This window comes from Carassius carassius, chromosome 38 (genome assembly GCF_963082965.1).
Source record: "Carassius carassius chromosome 38, fCarCar2.1, whole genome shotgun sequence".
Classification (NCBI taxonomy): Eukaryota; Metazoa; Chordata; class Actinopteri; order Cypriniformes; family Cyprinidae; genus Carassius; species Carassius carassius.
In genome coordinates, this window is record NC_081792.1 from 23,727,712 (window position 1) to 23,743,884 (window position 16,173).

Sequence of the window (16,173 nt, forward strand, 5' to 3'; positions counted from 1 at the left end):
TTACACGATAGGATCATTTTCTGGATCTGAATGCAAAAACGTGAAGTTTGTGGAGGTTTTACTGTCTAATTTGGCGTTACCTGGGCTCCTTGTCCAGACACCTGATACCACACGCAGTTCGCCTGGGCAGGTAGGAAAGGAAGTGGAACGGATCAATACACTTGTTAAAGATTGCAGATAATGAAAATATGGAAAAAATATATATTCTTGGCCCATCAATTTTTAATGAGAAGAAAGCCCATGGATGCAAAAAGACCCAAAAGACACAAATGTAGAAATAGTACACTGGATAAATAATTGAATGAGTATCATCATTGATTTGTCGGTCTTATTTATTTTTCATTCGCTTCAACTCTTTTCTAAAGGCTAACATCTAAAACATTAGCTCTGAAGGTCATATTTGTGCATGTGTTTGCATTCAATTATGTATCTATGTAATGCATAGATAATAGTCTTAAAGGAATAGTTTAAAACTGTTGACAGCTTGATCATTTACTCACTCTCATGTTATTCCAAACATGTTTTTATGCAGAACACAAAATAAGATATTTAGAAAAAATAATTAATAATTTTTTTTATCCATATATCAAAGTCAATGGTGTCTAAAACAACACTGAACCACACTGATTATCATTTTAGGAATGACAGCAGTTCTTCAGAATATTTACTTCTGGATTTTGAAGCCTAAATGCAAATCGGCAGAAGTAGAAAGCTACAGTTCGGCTATGAACATTTTAAATAAATGTTTAAAGAAGGAGTTTTTTGCAGCAATGCCATAAAATAACCATTTTGGGTTTCCCAATGAATCTTTCAGTAAACACTTCTTAAAATGATTTTTTTTCATAGTTTAAATGACTAATAAGAACTAATTTGAATAATTAAAGAATAAAAAATAAATATATATTTTTTTTTTTACATGAAGACCTTTTGTGCAATGGAATGGTTCTGTGAATCGTAAAGTTCTTCATGGAGCCATAGATCCCAACAAAGAACCATTATTTATAATAGTAGGTCTGAAGCGACATGAGGATGAGTCGATGAAGAAAGAATTTTCATTTTGGGGTGAGCTATCCCTTTAAAACTGTTGACATGATGACTAAAAATGCCTATTGATCTTGCATTTAGTATTTTAAGGCATCATTTGGCAATTATAAGAGCATTACTAAGTTAGCAAACATTCTATATTTTCTAGTTATGTCTGAGACATTTTGCAGAGGTAGTTGAATGGTTTGTGCAAGGCTTGTTGATTTACTTAACTGAGTACTTACTGAGTCTAGTTGTACTGGTGCTGGTATTAGATACAAACAAAATAAGAAATCAGAGTTCATCATTATACTATAAATGTTTGCTTTTATATCTCCGTGGAAATAGCATATGAAATATGCCATTAGAATGCACCTGTTTTGCAGGCTTTCATTAGTTCAAGCTAAGTTTCAAACGGTAAAGGAGTTTAATAATATGCAGACCAGACGATGCTCTGCATGAAGGCGCGATGGAAACACATTGAGACTTGCATGGAGGCGTTGAAAATGTCTGCTGCTCCGTCAAGATAACCTTTACATCAAACAGAGTAACAGCTGAAACTCCCAGAGAGAGAATTTGGTATGCAACAGAACTTAAATATTATGCAGACACATCCTACATATTGCAAGGGGGTTGAGGGAGAATTAAATAATAATAAAGCAGGTGGAATAGAGCAGGAACCGGTGTGAAATTAATATCATAAAGACAGTACTTAGTTCCCACTTTAAAGTTTAGCACACACAACATACTTCTAGGGCTGCTCCGATCATGATCGGACGATCGTTAATGCGCATCTCGTCAGTAGGGGAGAGCAGGGGCGAAAGTACCATTTTCAGAAAAATATCATTTTAAAAGATAATGTTGTAGACAGAGATATATGCAACCGGTTCTTGACTCGAGAACGAGAATCGCTCTAACCAGCATGTGCTGCAGTTCAGTATCATCAGCTGCTCTACTCGTGTTCATGTTCTGTTTACTACAAACTCAATTTGTGAAGGTGTCATCTTATTACTATAAATACAGTACAGATATTTAATAAATCATCCCTTATTCCTATTAAACATAGAGTTTTAATTATTGTCCAACTGCCCTGAAAACCCTTTTGGCCTATACATTATCTATTCATCTTAAAAAAAAAAACAGCAAAATAAAATATAGTTATTTTATCACACTTTCCGATGTTTAACAAAATACTTAAATTACACGCATGCGGAGTATCATCAGTTCATCGGTTCTCAAATCGGACGAGTCCGAAAGAAACGGTTTTCGGTTCAGTGTACTGGTGATTCGAAAACCGATGCAACCGGTTCTTGACTCGAGAACGAGAACTGCTCCAGCAGTGGGCGTGTTCGTTCATCATCTGGCTCGGCTCCGTGTTCATCTTCAGTTCAGTCTTCACAGCAGTTCAGTCAGTGTACGGTTGAGTACATGAATTACTCCGGGATATTGGTTTATTCTGACTCAGAGGGAGTGTTAGTCACATTAAAAAAGTTAACAGCTTAAGTCATTTGTGGATTAATGCGTATTGGAGACGTGAACCGTTTCAAACGATTCAGTTCGATTTGGTGAACTGATTCAACCGGTTCACTGTTTTTTTATGTGATAAATAGAAAGTTCAGAAGAACAGCATTTATCTGAAATATAAATATTTTGTAACATTCTAAATGTCTTTATCATCACTTTTGATGAATTTAAAGCATCCTTTCTAAATAAAAGTATTAATTTCTATAATCTCGTTTTCAAAAAAATAAAATTATAGCTTTTGAATGGTATAGTATGTTATAACAGCTTTTAATTTCAGATAAATTCTGATCTTTGGATCTTTCTGTTCATCAGAGAATCCTGAAAAATGTCTGAAAATCTCATTCCTGTCCCCCTCACTTCTGAAATGATGGCTACTTCCCTGGTCTGCATAATATTTAAGTTCTGTTGAATACCAAATTCTCTCTCTGGGAATTTCAGCTTTTACTCTGTTTGATGTAAAGGTTAAAAGTGCTGCTTGAATTTTCAATATTTCTGCACAAATATTACCCAAAACATCATCAGACTTTGACATAAGTTTGGAACGTAGTCAAATAGAATCCAGTCAAACAAAGGAGACAAAAATATATACTATAATTGAGAAAAATGATCCAGTGTTACATATCATGAGTCATTGATCATTGAGAACCACTTCAACTATGTGATGTTGGTGGTTTCCTCCTATTGCTTCAGGTCATTCCACAAAATTTCAATTGAATTAAGGTTCGGACTTTGACTTGGCCATTCCAAAACATTACATTTGTTCTTATTTAACCATTCTTTGGTAGAACGACTTGTGTGCTTGGGGTCATTGTCTTGCTGAGATGATTCAGATTCAGTTTCTCTGCCAGATATCCTGACATTTTCCTTTTGAATTTGCATAATTCAGAATGCATTGACCCAACAGACCCAAACCATGATATTACCAAAATCATGTTTTATATATAGGATATATATGATAAGGTTTTTAAGCTGGAATACAGTCGAATACTCCTGGGGAGGGTAATAGTGGTATTGAACTTCCTCCATTTGTACACAATCAGTCTGACTGTGGGTTTTTAGAGATGGTTTTGTAAACTTTTCCAGTGTGAAGATTAACAAAAACTATTTTTATGAAGCCCTCAATGATCTCCTTTGTTCATGTCATGATTCTCTTCCACAAACATGTTCAGACTTTGATAGATCCTTGTTCTTTAAATAAAACAGAACAGGCAATGACATCCGATAGTCATCACACTGATTGAAAACACTGATGTTTTGGGTTATATTTGTGCAGAAATAAAGAATAGTCTAAAGGGTTCACAAACTTTCAAGTAGCACTGTATGCTCATTATCATTTTCAAAGTTCCTCAAATTGACTGACAGTGAAAAGAATCAAGCTGAGTTTGGAAAAGCTTCACACGAGGTCTATAATACCTAGGGAAATATATTCAATGGCTATTATTCAATGGTAGTTCATGATCTGAAATGTGCCATCTTTTCCCCATCATGAGCTTTCATGTAACTAATCTCTCTGGAGCAGTGGAAAATTTACATCACGGTTGTAAGAGCATTCAAAGTCCTGAGCTGTGAGGTCAAAGATAGCAGAAAAATGTCAAAAATTTCCAAATCAGTTTCACCCAAGGAAACAACTACATCTTAAATCATTTATAAAATCTTGTCAAAATATTACAAAAACACATTAACTTGTACTATTGAGCATTGCCACAAAAAGCACAGTGTTGCAAAATGCAAGGTATAGATGTTTCAAACTATCAGGCATAGCATCTGCTATAATATAATGGAATCTTACACACATACTTCTGACAAGTGTCTACTAGAAGGTGCTAAAGTGAATTAGGTTAGGTTAACCAATCAAACATTTACCTTTTTCTTTTATAGCAGTCAGCAATGTGTCAAGGCCATAGCTTAAGAGACAGTGTGTAACATAATCTATAGATCTATCATATCTTAAAACATATTTTTGTGCCTAGTTCAATTTACATACTTTCTCCTTAATTTTGAACTTTATGTAAGTACTTGTACAATACTGCAGTCCTCTACACTTATTGTGTCTCAGTGTTTTAAAAGGTCTTGTTGGTGTAAATGTTAAACTAAACACTAAAGCATCACAATTTCTTTTAAAATTAAAATTCAGTTAATTTAACTTCAACCTTGACTGTAAAGTGTTTATATTATTATTGTGAAATATTACAATTTAAAATTACTGTTGTAATTTTGTAAATGATTAAATGTAAATTATTCCCATGATTGCAAAGATAAGTTTTCAGCAGCCATTACTCCAGTCTTCAGTGTCACATGATCCTCCAGAAATCATCTTATTAAGCTGATTCTGCGCTCAAGAAACATTTCGTATCAACACTGAACACAGTTGTGCTGCTTAATATTTTCTAATATTTCTGTTTTTCATGATTCTTAGAAAGTTCAAAATACCAGCATTTATTTGAAATAGTCATCTTTTGTAGTAAATAGTAATCGTTTGTGATTATATTTTTTAAACACAATTTACAGTCACTTTTAATCAACTTTATGCATCCTTGCTGAATAAAAGTATTAATTGAAACTGTAGTATATATACACTTCTCATTTTGTAAAATTACACATGCATGTGTGTACATTTACACATGAATAAGATGATAGAACAGAGATTGTGTAAATCATCAGTTGCCTTGTCACATCAAGCCATCTGAAAATCAACCTGAGAGGTGGAGGGTGGCAGAGTTCTTGCTTTTCTTCATCAGTGGAAATTATTCCCGTGTCCGCCATTGAATGAAGGGCAAAGGAGATGAAAAGGAAGATTATTCAAAAAAATAAAAGAGAGGAGAGATTGTTTGCATCTTAAAGGTTACGCTTCATTTCTCTTCATTTACTCTAAATTACCCCGAAGTCCCTTGGGAGGCAAGTCTTACCCGGTGCCCGTCAGTTCATTCTACAGAGCCTTGAGAAGTTCACACTTACTTTGCCTTATAGGAAACTGAAGACCTTTTTGCAGGTAGAGATTATGTAAAGTTAAACGAATTCCGCCTCCACACCAGCTGTTAACTTGTGGTAGATAATAGAGGGATCATCAGGGTGAATATGACAGTTCAAATACACATTATTTTACACCACATGAAATTACAGATATATAATTGCAAATTTTTTTTTAACTAAATTGTCCTTGAATATTGTTGCCAGTTCTAATATTTATTTAAAATGTATAACTTTCTCATGGCTTATTTACAGAATGTTTATAACTTTTTTCCCCGTAGTCAAGTCAGAAGTGCTGCCATCAACCGTGTGACATATTCAATTCATCTCTTTGATGTGATGTGCCTTTGATCTCCTCTCTGCTTTCTTCTTTGAATTGTAGGATATTCACTTTTGATTAGACGCAATACACAAGTTTTATCAAGAGTGCATATGGATTGAAAGGTCAGACAGTTGCATATTTATAGACTCAATCATTGTAATTCAAATCGTACTTATTCATAGACTCTTCTAAAGATACTGTCACCACAAGCTGTCAGCCAAACCAAACTTCTTCATTAGCAGATCCTACTGCATGGTTCTTCATCTGTACATCTAATCTTGAATCAGTTAGCGCTTGAAAATCAGTACTCATGTAGTCAGACTTATGACTATGAGCAGTTCATGTGTGCAATATCAGACGGTTAGTGAAAATGAGTGGTCTGTGGGTGTAACTATATCCAACTGGAGAAAAGTGGTCATTTTAAAAAGCAATATAAACAAAAGATAGACATATAATAAAGACATGAAATGGGCCTTTCATGTGTCATCAGATTTTATCTACTTCATTTCCTTACTTCTGTTTCTGCAATATTGAAGTGAATTGAACTCCAGCATGGAGTGGGTGTCTCATGGCATTTCTCCCACACAGAGAAATCGCCCTTAACTCAAGCTTCACAGCGGGAGATCAGTAGGTCAGACTTGTTTTAATGAGACACGCAGACAGCATGCGTGAGAAAAAGACAGTGTATTAGAAAGTTGTGTTCTCATTCTTGCCATTCTTTACTCTGGAAAGGATCAAACAAACATTTCCTTCAGATATTTACTCAGTCTGAAACTCATATCTTCTCATCACACACACACAGTACTCCCCTGGTGTATCAATATGTCATGGTGATTTCAATTCACTCTCTGGCATGAAGGAACTCTCAATATTAATGCAAACATCTATCAGCACCTGCCCAACACTGGCCATACAAAGTGACCATTATGATCTGAGCCATAAAATGAAAATGTTTCAAGGCAAAGTTTAGAGTAATTACATGTTTTAATGTAATTAAGGGTGCATTTATTTAAAAATAAAAATGAAAACATAAAAAATGCAGTAAAATAGTAATATTGTGAAATACTATGATATACGATATTATGATATGATATATATTCCATCCCAATAATTTTTTTTTAGAAAATACTTAAATACCGTATACCGTGAATGTAAAAATGAGAAGTGTGTATATGAGGGCAGATAATATCATTATTATGTGTACAATAGAAAAAGCATAAAAGGCATGGAAAATCCCCACTATATTAGAAAGAAAAAAAAAAGAACGTGGTGAAAACTATATTATGAGATATGTATAGGTTTTTGCTACATTTGTGGGGACATTATTTGCTTATTATTTATTTACTTTATTTGTTTTTTATGCCCTAACTAATATAGAAAGCTGTCAGAAACAAACTTTGTAATTTTTGAGATTGTCCTCACTTGGAAAAACACTTAGCCAAACATCTTTTGGTTTAAACCCACTAATCAGGTTTGAGTGAGGGTTAGGTTTAGGGTCAGTGTTTAGGTTTAGCATTTTAGCATATATCTTCAAGTATTTATCTTATATATTTCAGTATGAAAACCATTGAGTTAAGTCCTTACTTATATAGCCTAATGAAACCAACGTGCGTTTGGTGTACACTGAAAGAATATTGAAGGTCCAGTAGAGCAGTGTGTTTGATTAGTATCTGAGTGTTTTTAAGGTTGAAGTAGCCTGAAACAAAAAATGTTTTCTTTTTTTTTTTTTTTTTTTTTCTTAATTTTTTCTAAATACCGTATATCGCAAAAAAAATGTCGCCGTTATCTCGACAAAATGTTCTCGTGGCTTCAAAATACCACGATGTATCACCAAAGTCCCTATTACATTCAGCAACTGAATCAAACCCGTTCCTTTCTGGAAACCGTAATTCTTTTCCATTGTCAACTTCTGGAATGTGACGGCATTTCCGCTTTCAAGGCCTCGTGCACAACTCAGCGGATACACAGCAACATGTCATACAATGTCATATCGCTGTTTTATTAACTTTGCGATATGGGACGACCTAGTACTTTATAAGTTATTAAATTTGCAATTTATAGAGTGGGAACTATTCAGACGGAATGAACGAAGCTAACGCATGTATCAGGGTTCCATTAGGAATCTACTTGAGGCACGTTACCTAAATCAACAATATGCACGTTGTCATAGCTCCTAATACAGTATAATGATTAACTTTTTGTGAGGGGTTATCTATCTTTTTATTATCATACATATTATCATGTCTATATTTGTATAAAGACCCGAAACATAGGTGAAAAATAACATTTGGAACAAAATAATTGCAATTAATCACCAGCCTGTATGAAGTAGAATTAAATGTTAAAAACTGCAATTCAGTACATTTTAACAGTTTTTTATTAACATTTCAGAACAGTTTTTTTTTCTAAACTTTTTCTCAAACTTATTGAGGCTTCTTGGTTTGAAAATCATAACAAGGAAAAAAAAGTGGAGCTCTCCGTGGTCCTGAAATCGAGAGCCACTTGTATTCTGAAGCATACAGTTTCCAAAGAGCGAATGACTGAGATAAGCACTGACCCACAGAGAGAGAGAGAGAGAGAGAGAGAGAGAGAGCAAGTGTTGGATCAGTCCTTCACAGGGATGTGAGGAAACGGCGGGAGGCGCGCGCTCATTCGTGGCTGCAGCTCATTGTGGTGGGAGTCAGAGCGCTACCTTCACGAGATTTAACACTTTTTTTCCTTAACGGTTTTAAGGTGCCCCAGAAGTGCGGAGCGGAGTACTTTTCCAAACATGAGGTTCCACAACAGCATCGGAATGTTCCTCCTCACGACGTTAAGCGCGTTAACTTCGGTTTTATCGGCGAGTAACTGTAAGTTAATGTATTTATTATGTGAAATACAAGTGTTAACTTGTCGTTGTATTAAACCTCATCTAAACACGTCCAAACATGAGAGATTTTAAGAAATCCAGCCAGACTGCTCGCGTAATTAAAAACATTTAAAAGGCAGTTTGTAAGCAGCCAGTAGGCTATACGAAAATTGCAGTGTCGTTCATTTATTAAGTAGTCCTGTTAATGAAGAAACATTCATAGTGTCTGTTATGTATTTATGTTATGAGTTTTGTATAGCAGTAACGTTACAGTAGATAACTTCCCTAAGACCACTGTGGCTTTTTAAAGTGACTCGACATTGTGGGGATCACGATTTTAATGTTTTCACTGAAATCTGCAGTTTAAGTCCCCTCTTTGCTAAAATTGTGTATAATTTTATGTTTGCTTATTTTACATTTGGTATTAGTACATTTGAACAAAGGTGGTCTACGCTCACATAGAAATGTCGTTCACCCTTTGGCGAGGCAAGAGTCGGTTCTTAAATAAAGATACAGAAATTATCGCGTCAAAAGAAAAAAAAAGAGAAAATTACTATTTTGCCACCATAAAAAAGATTGTGATACGTGCTCGTCTTTCATCCATGATCTCTCTCGCGAGCACTCTCACAAGAAGGCATGCACGAGCAGAAAGACGTCTCTTGAAAAGTCACGCTCCGATTTTTTACCATTTACCATTTAATTTAATCTGTTTGGAAGCAAGTGCGAAAGATAGGAGGAGTACTAAGAGGAATGAAATGCTGAAGATCTGCCCCGATCGAACAGCCTAAGATACTCGCTCGAAAGGATGAAGTGTGTGTGGGTCAGGTGTTGTCTTCGTCCTGCCAAGAATAGTTAAACGTGAAATCACCTAACTTGGGAAGACTAGCAAACCGCGCATACTAGGAATATCTCTACAATGTCTAAATTAAAATGTAAAAATGAGAAGACCTTGAAACCTATATTATGAGATGTGTACAGATTTTTGCTACATCTGTGGGGACATTATTTCTTATGTATTATTTGCTTTATTTAATTTTTTTATGCCCACACTAACATAGAAAGCTATCAGAAACCAACTTTGCAATATATGAGATAGCCCTCACTTGGAAAAACACTTGGCCAAACATCTTTAGATTAGGCTAAAGAGTCAGTATCTAGGTTTAGCATATATCTTCACCTCAGTATGATAACTATTGAGTTTATGATAAATCCTCACTAATATAGTAAAACCAAGATGTGTTTTGCACTGAAAGTTTACTGAAGGTGCTGTAGAGCAGTAGGTGTATTTAATTTGTGTGTGAGTGTTTTAAAAGTTGCAGTAGCCTGGAAAGTGGTGGTTTTTTTTTTGGTTTTTTTTTGGTGAGAGAGAGTTTTGGAGTGCACTAAAGCAGATATTTTCAAACGTTCTTCATTCCAAATACTACAAATTATTTTGATTCCCTTGCGTGGGGCTGCCTTAAAGTATAAACCAGGGGTTTTCAAACTGTGGGTCGCGACCCACTTGTGGGTCACAGAATGGAACAAGGTGGGTCGCACAAAGTCACTTGGCTGCAGCTAAATTTGCGTTTCAATGACACACACACACACAGTTCAGTCTAGGGCTGCACGAAAGTGACGAGTGGGAACGGTGCGAGGCCGGTGGAGTGATTGGAATTGAGCGACACCTGCTCGACTCACCAGTCTCGAGAACCACGGAGGAGATCGGAAGGATACAAAAGAGGAGCGTCCGTCTCCCCGGCAACTCACTCCAGCCCACCGCCTCGAGCATCCTCCTTCGCCCTGCTCGATGGCACTGCGGATTCACCTCAGTGCCGAGGGATCTTCGGCACCGCGTCCCTCCTTCCTCCCAGGCTTCGGCACCAGTCTAACACATTAAAAACTTCTCAATCACGGGAAGGAGGAGGCGGGAACCGGGAACCCACTCGTCACAATGATATAGCCCACCAACATTAATAAGGACTGCAATATCCTTAGTGTGATTTTCGAATTGCAATTAAGTCCGCGTGCTTTGCGTGTTTTGAAGCGCGGGCGCGCACGAGTTGTAATAACAGTGAAGGTCTCAGAGCAATGTCATTAAAAGGTTCAATCGGTCCGCATTATTAAAAGAGAAAAACTTGCTCACTTCAATACACTATATTCCGCATGAGATTGCATACACCAGAAAACAAATGTTACGAAAACGGTTTCAGGTAGGCCATGTTCATTCATTTCTATCGTCCGTTTGAGCTCTGTGCACTTTTTTCGTTCGGGAAACGGTTTGTAAAAAGCATTTCACATGTACAGGGTGAGCAGTGCACAAACGCAGGGTTAATTGTAACACTACAAGATTTAAACATTTCCACATAACAAAATGCACAAAAAAATAATGCAATACTCCTTGACGTATCATCTCTTTTTAGAGAAAAATTTGCCAAAGTTCAGAAATCTTTTGAAGATATTGCTGAACATTAATTTAACCATTGCTAAAATAAATTTCTGCCTGAACTTAATGTCATCCAGTTTTTTTTTTTGTTTGTTTATTTAAAACGAGACACATGTTTATTATTATTTTTTACCTATTTCACAATTATTTTAATCTCCAAACAGTTTTAGATAGTTCTGCTTTGCTTCTTATGCTTTTTCTAAAAAAAGTGTTGGATTGTGCTCCGTTCTCACCGACACACACGAAGGATCGTGAATGCATTTTCTGCAACAAAACACAGCAGCGCAGATTACAGTTCACTGGAGTGAGCCTGTTTAACGTTTTTATGGACACTACATATTCTAAAGTCTGTAAACAAAAATTAAAACTTAAATATTAATAGTGATTTTTTTCAGGTGTAGGCCTACTCTAAAATAAAAAGGTTTTTTTTCTTAAATACTTCATTTCTGTCATCAAACTTTTAAGTAAGATTAGGCTTAAAGTAATATCAACCTTTTTTTTTCCTCAAATATTGTGGTGGGTCATGAAATAGATTACACTTGTCTAGGTGGGTCGTGGAATGGAAAAGTTTGGGAACCACTGGTATAAACAATTATGGAAATATTTTCGAGTACAGACCTATTTATACTGTGTGAGTAAGGTCAGATATTGTTAGCTAAATTAAATGGGTTGTACATTCTCACTGTACCAAAGCCAAAGGCAAAAAAAAAAATAAAAACTATCAAAGATCATGCAGTATACTGTTAGATATACAGGAGTTGGCCAAAATAATGTGAACACCCTGTGTTATAAGGATTAATACAATTTCTGTAGGCTATAGTATAGTCAAAAAAAAAAAAAGAAGAAATAAGAAAAAAAATAATTATGTTGTGATTATCATTTATTTTTCTGTTTATTGTCTGTTTTCTAGGTTGTATATAAGGTTGTATATAGGTTGTGTTGTGTTCAGCAGTGTTTAGCACATGCTGTGGGTGAAGTGGGTGACTTGTCAGACTTGCAACAAGGGCAAATCATGAAAGCACACATAGCAGGAGCATCTGTAACCTTAACAGCCCAATTGTTTGGTATTTTAACAACAAAGAAGAACAACATTATTTATGATTATGTGTACACAAAGCTGGTCAAGACTTCATTAGCGAAAAAGACAACCTGTCCTCCAACCAATACGCTCGTATAGGTCGTTTGTCCAAATCCCTGAAATAGGACCCATCAGAGCGTATACTACAATTGCGCCCCTATCGGCAAAAGGTCGTTTTCATATTAATGTTTTGTACTCTTTTATTTGCACTGTGATTTGCGTTTCGTGTAGCTCAGTTGATAGTTTATTGCGTTATACCTTGATATGCAATCATGCTATCATGGGTTCGATCCCAGAGAACTGACGTGCACGTAAAATGTATATGCTCAATAAATCATAATTTAGCATGATTTCTGTGAGGGTTAGGTTTAGGGATGGGTTTAGGTGTGGTCATTCGAACGAATAAGCCACCTAGTAAAATACGTACAAATTACTGTGAGATCGGTGTAAAAAGTCCTCACATTGCATTTAAATAAACGTGCGTTTTGATTTGTAATGACGTTCTACGTCATTTCATGACGACAGACTCAACGCGATACTGTCATTATTTTTACGCCCGCTAGAGGCCGCTTAACTTTAAAACGTAAATATAGGTCGTAATAAGGTGCTTGCACAAACGACCTATATGGTCGTTTTTTGTTGGAGGACAGGCTCGAAAAAGAATAGTGGGTGAAACCCAAAGTGAATAATAGAAACCAGAAAGGATTCTGGAAGGAAAATAATTCTGTCCAAACAACAAGAACTGCTGCTAGTTATAGCCAACCTCGATATTCACCTTGAATTCCCTGTTTCCTCAAAAACTAACCACAGAGAGCTTCACCAAGCCAACATCAATTATAGATCTGCAATTGCTAGAACTTTAATCATAGACAGCAATGCTAAAATTTTACAGTATATTTGTCTTAAATGTTCTCCTGGGGTCTGGAGGACCTCAGTTTGAAAACGCCTGCAATTAACTGTGCAAGTGTGTTGGGGTGCAGTAGAGGAATTAGTCAAGAGTAGTGAGGGTTAAGTCAAGCGTTTAAATGTGATTGGTGTGGTTTTTGGTGTGCAGTAAGAGTAGTTCATGACTGTGACAATGTTGGAAGTGTTTTGTTGGAGGAATGTGGAAGGTTGCTGTCGACGAGCAGTCAGCACCGCCCATGTAAGGCAGAGGTGCTGCAGCTTCTGTAAGTCAGAGAAGTGGCATTTAACTCGCTCCCTGCTGAGAACAAAAGCCCTCTGCAGTTTTCAATCGGTCTCTCACAGACTTCAGCGCCCATGAACAGGTCTGTGAGTGATTGAACTCATGGACCCTTGCCAGGAGAAAATAACTTTCCTTTAAATAAGTTACATTTTGGAAAAAGTGCTCTGAAATAGAGAGCAAATGTGAGATCAGGGCTATGTGAACAATCAGGCAAACCCCTGGAGTAAATGCAGTTGATTATACAGGGAGAATGCTTTAAAAAAACTTTAGACTCAAAATGGGAGGCAGAAATAGGTTTATGTCGTTTTACACCCTTTCAGATTTCTGTAAATATAGCAGCAATAATTATAGGCAGCACTTTCGATTTGTAATGTGACAATGTCTTTCTAGCATCCTACCACAGAAAAATCAAATCACAGTCAGCTGTATGGCAGTGAGGTTTCTTTAGCCATTTGCTACATTTTCATGTATTTCATGCAAATGCATGTTATCATTACACTGGTAGAGAAGCAGAATTGTTTATTTGCCTGCACAGAATGCACTTCCATATGGTTTACATTTCGATAAGAAACAGGAAGCATGCTTACATAGGCTTACAGCTGTTGATGTAGATTAAGGAACTTAGGCAGTCAAGTCAGCCTAAATTATGCTCTGTCTGTGAGCTTCTGAGTCATGTGTTAACAGTCTTTTCTACTGAGTGTTACATGTGACTTGTGGGTGTTTATTTATGGAGCTGTTTTATGTTGGTTTTCACCACATTCATGAAATGCTGGAGGGACGTCTTGCTATATTTATAATCATTTTTGGGCGTCACTCCAAATGCTGAAGCTGGATTTTAAATCATGTAGCTTTTCAGCAGTGAAGCTATTTTATTTATTAGTAGCGGGGCAGAGCTGACGAACTTTATGGCATTACATTTTTGACAGTATTTAATCGATCAAGTCATGTTTCTCTGTTGGCTGTTTAAAATCAGGCCAGATTCATGAAAATCTTCTTAATGTGCCCCTATTATGGAATTTTGGAAATTACATTTCATGCAGTGCGTAATTCAGCTGCATGTGAATGTAAACAGTCTGCAAAGTTGTAAGCTGAAAGTGCATCGTAAATCAAGATATTGTCTCTCAAACGAAAGAGTCGACTCTGAAACATTGTTTTAAATTTGAATCCCATTCCGTGAATTTCACACGTCACAAATTCTTTCATTTGCATAATGCCCGCCGTTGCTCTACATACACATGCCGGGAAAACAAACTTAAAATGCTGTAGCTCGTTCATGTGGGTAACGTTATGTCAAGAATACACTGTGCTCTGCGCTGTGAAAGTGAATTCAGTTTATTTTTATTTCCAAAGGATGAGGCTGTGAAGAAGCAGTGGTTAAAATTCATCATTACTAAGATACCACAGCAGTTAAATCATAACCCTTTGCTGTGTTCCTGTCATTTCACTGATGACTGCTTCTCCAATCTCAGTGATATTTTGTGTCTTTATCAGCATTTTAATCCATCTTGTAGATGTCCTGGGAACTAAGGTTCACTTAAAGTGGGAACTAAAGTTGTTTCTAACTTGAGAACTACATACAGTCATAGAATAGTTTATTACACAGAATCTGTGCCAATATCGTGAACAATAATTATGTCAGCATCACTTGGCCATTGAGTGTAGTTTGGGCTCCAAATCAATGTATGCTATAAATGTTGTCATATGTCCTGCCATTTATCTGCGCTGATAAATGGTCCGCTCTGCGCAGCTGAAATGTGGCTCGGTTTAGTTTAGCTTTCGTTTGCTGTTTCTCAAATGCAACAGAAATGGCAGAGCTTATAAGTTGGGCAACGCAGTGGTCGCACAAATTAGTCACACCGGCAGAAAAAATGTTTGCAGTCTGGAGCCCTGCCTTGCATTCTTTCTTATCATGTAGACAATATGGTAAAGGAAAAATATGAATATGCAACATAAATTAAGCAAAACGTTCCTATTTATAGTTACTTTTTTCTAGTCGCCTACTGAGCTTATGGACACCAAAAGTTATTCAGAGGCATTGTTTACAAGTATTAGCTACATGTTTTCTGCAGTTTGAAACACTGAATGATTATCTGAGACATTACAGTAGATGTACTTTATCTTATAATATACCCTTTGATGTCCATTCATGTCATTTATTTCGTACTATAGTAGTAAAGAGAAAGATATGATGGGTTCATATGCCGCTTGAAATGAGTTGCTTAAGCCATCATTCATGATGCATTTAAGAGCACCAAAAAATGTATTTATTGTTTTAAATTTTGTTAAGAATTTGGCAGAATTTTAAAGTGGATACTTTGTTTATTAAAATGTCACAAAGCACAAAGCTGTAATTACTAATAATAATACTCTGATTATTTAGCACTTTCTGCACTTGAAAATCATGAATTAAAGGTGACATATCATGAAAATCTGACTTTTTCTGGTTTTAAGTGCTATGATTGGGACCTCGGTGCATCTATCAACCCAGGAAATGTGAAAAAGATTAACCCAAAAAAAGGTTTTGGTATGCCTTTTTCTGCAAGTGTCTGAATAAAAAAACAAGTGGGTCAGACTCTGCTCCCTTTGTGATGTGGCAAAGGGATCTTATTATAATGTCACCGCCCCTTTATCTGCACATTCCACTCACGGTGCTTTTTCTAGCACCATGGCAAAAGGTTGAGCAAAGCATGTTAAATGTTCTATTGTGAGCTGCACAGATGAGCACAAAACACTATTTAGAGTCCCAGACTCAGAGGAGACAAGTATTATTTATTATTATTATTTACTGTATATTATGCTGCTG

General features: G+C 36.2%; 1 protein-coding gene across 2 annotated transcripts in view; it reads left to right on the plus strand.

Annotated features, from left to right (window-relative positions):
- Positions 1–8,422: 8,422 nt before the first annotated feature.
- Positions 8,423–16,173, plus strand: part of LOC132119593 (contactin-associated protein-like 5) — an 81,491-nt gene continuing 73,740 nt past the window's right edge. The window contains exon 1 of one of the 2 annotated variants that reach the window (XR_009426172.1): positions 8,423–8,685. Coding sequence is in view for 1 of the 2 variants with exons in the window: in XM_059529689.1 (XP_059385672.1) it covers positions 8,607–8,685 (79 nt within the window). In the remaining variant the exon portion in view is untranslated. The remainder of the gene's footprint in view (positions 8,686–16,173) is intronic. The other variant, XM_059529689.1, reaches the window with a different exon arrangement.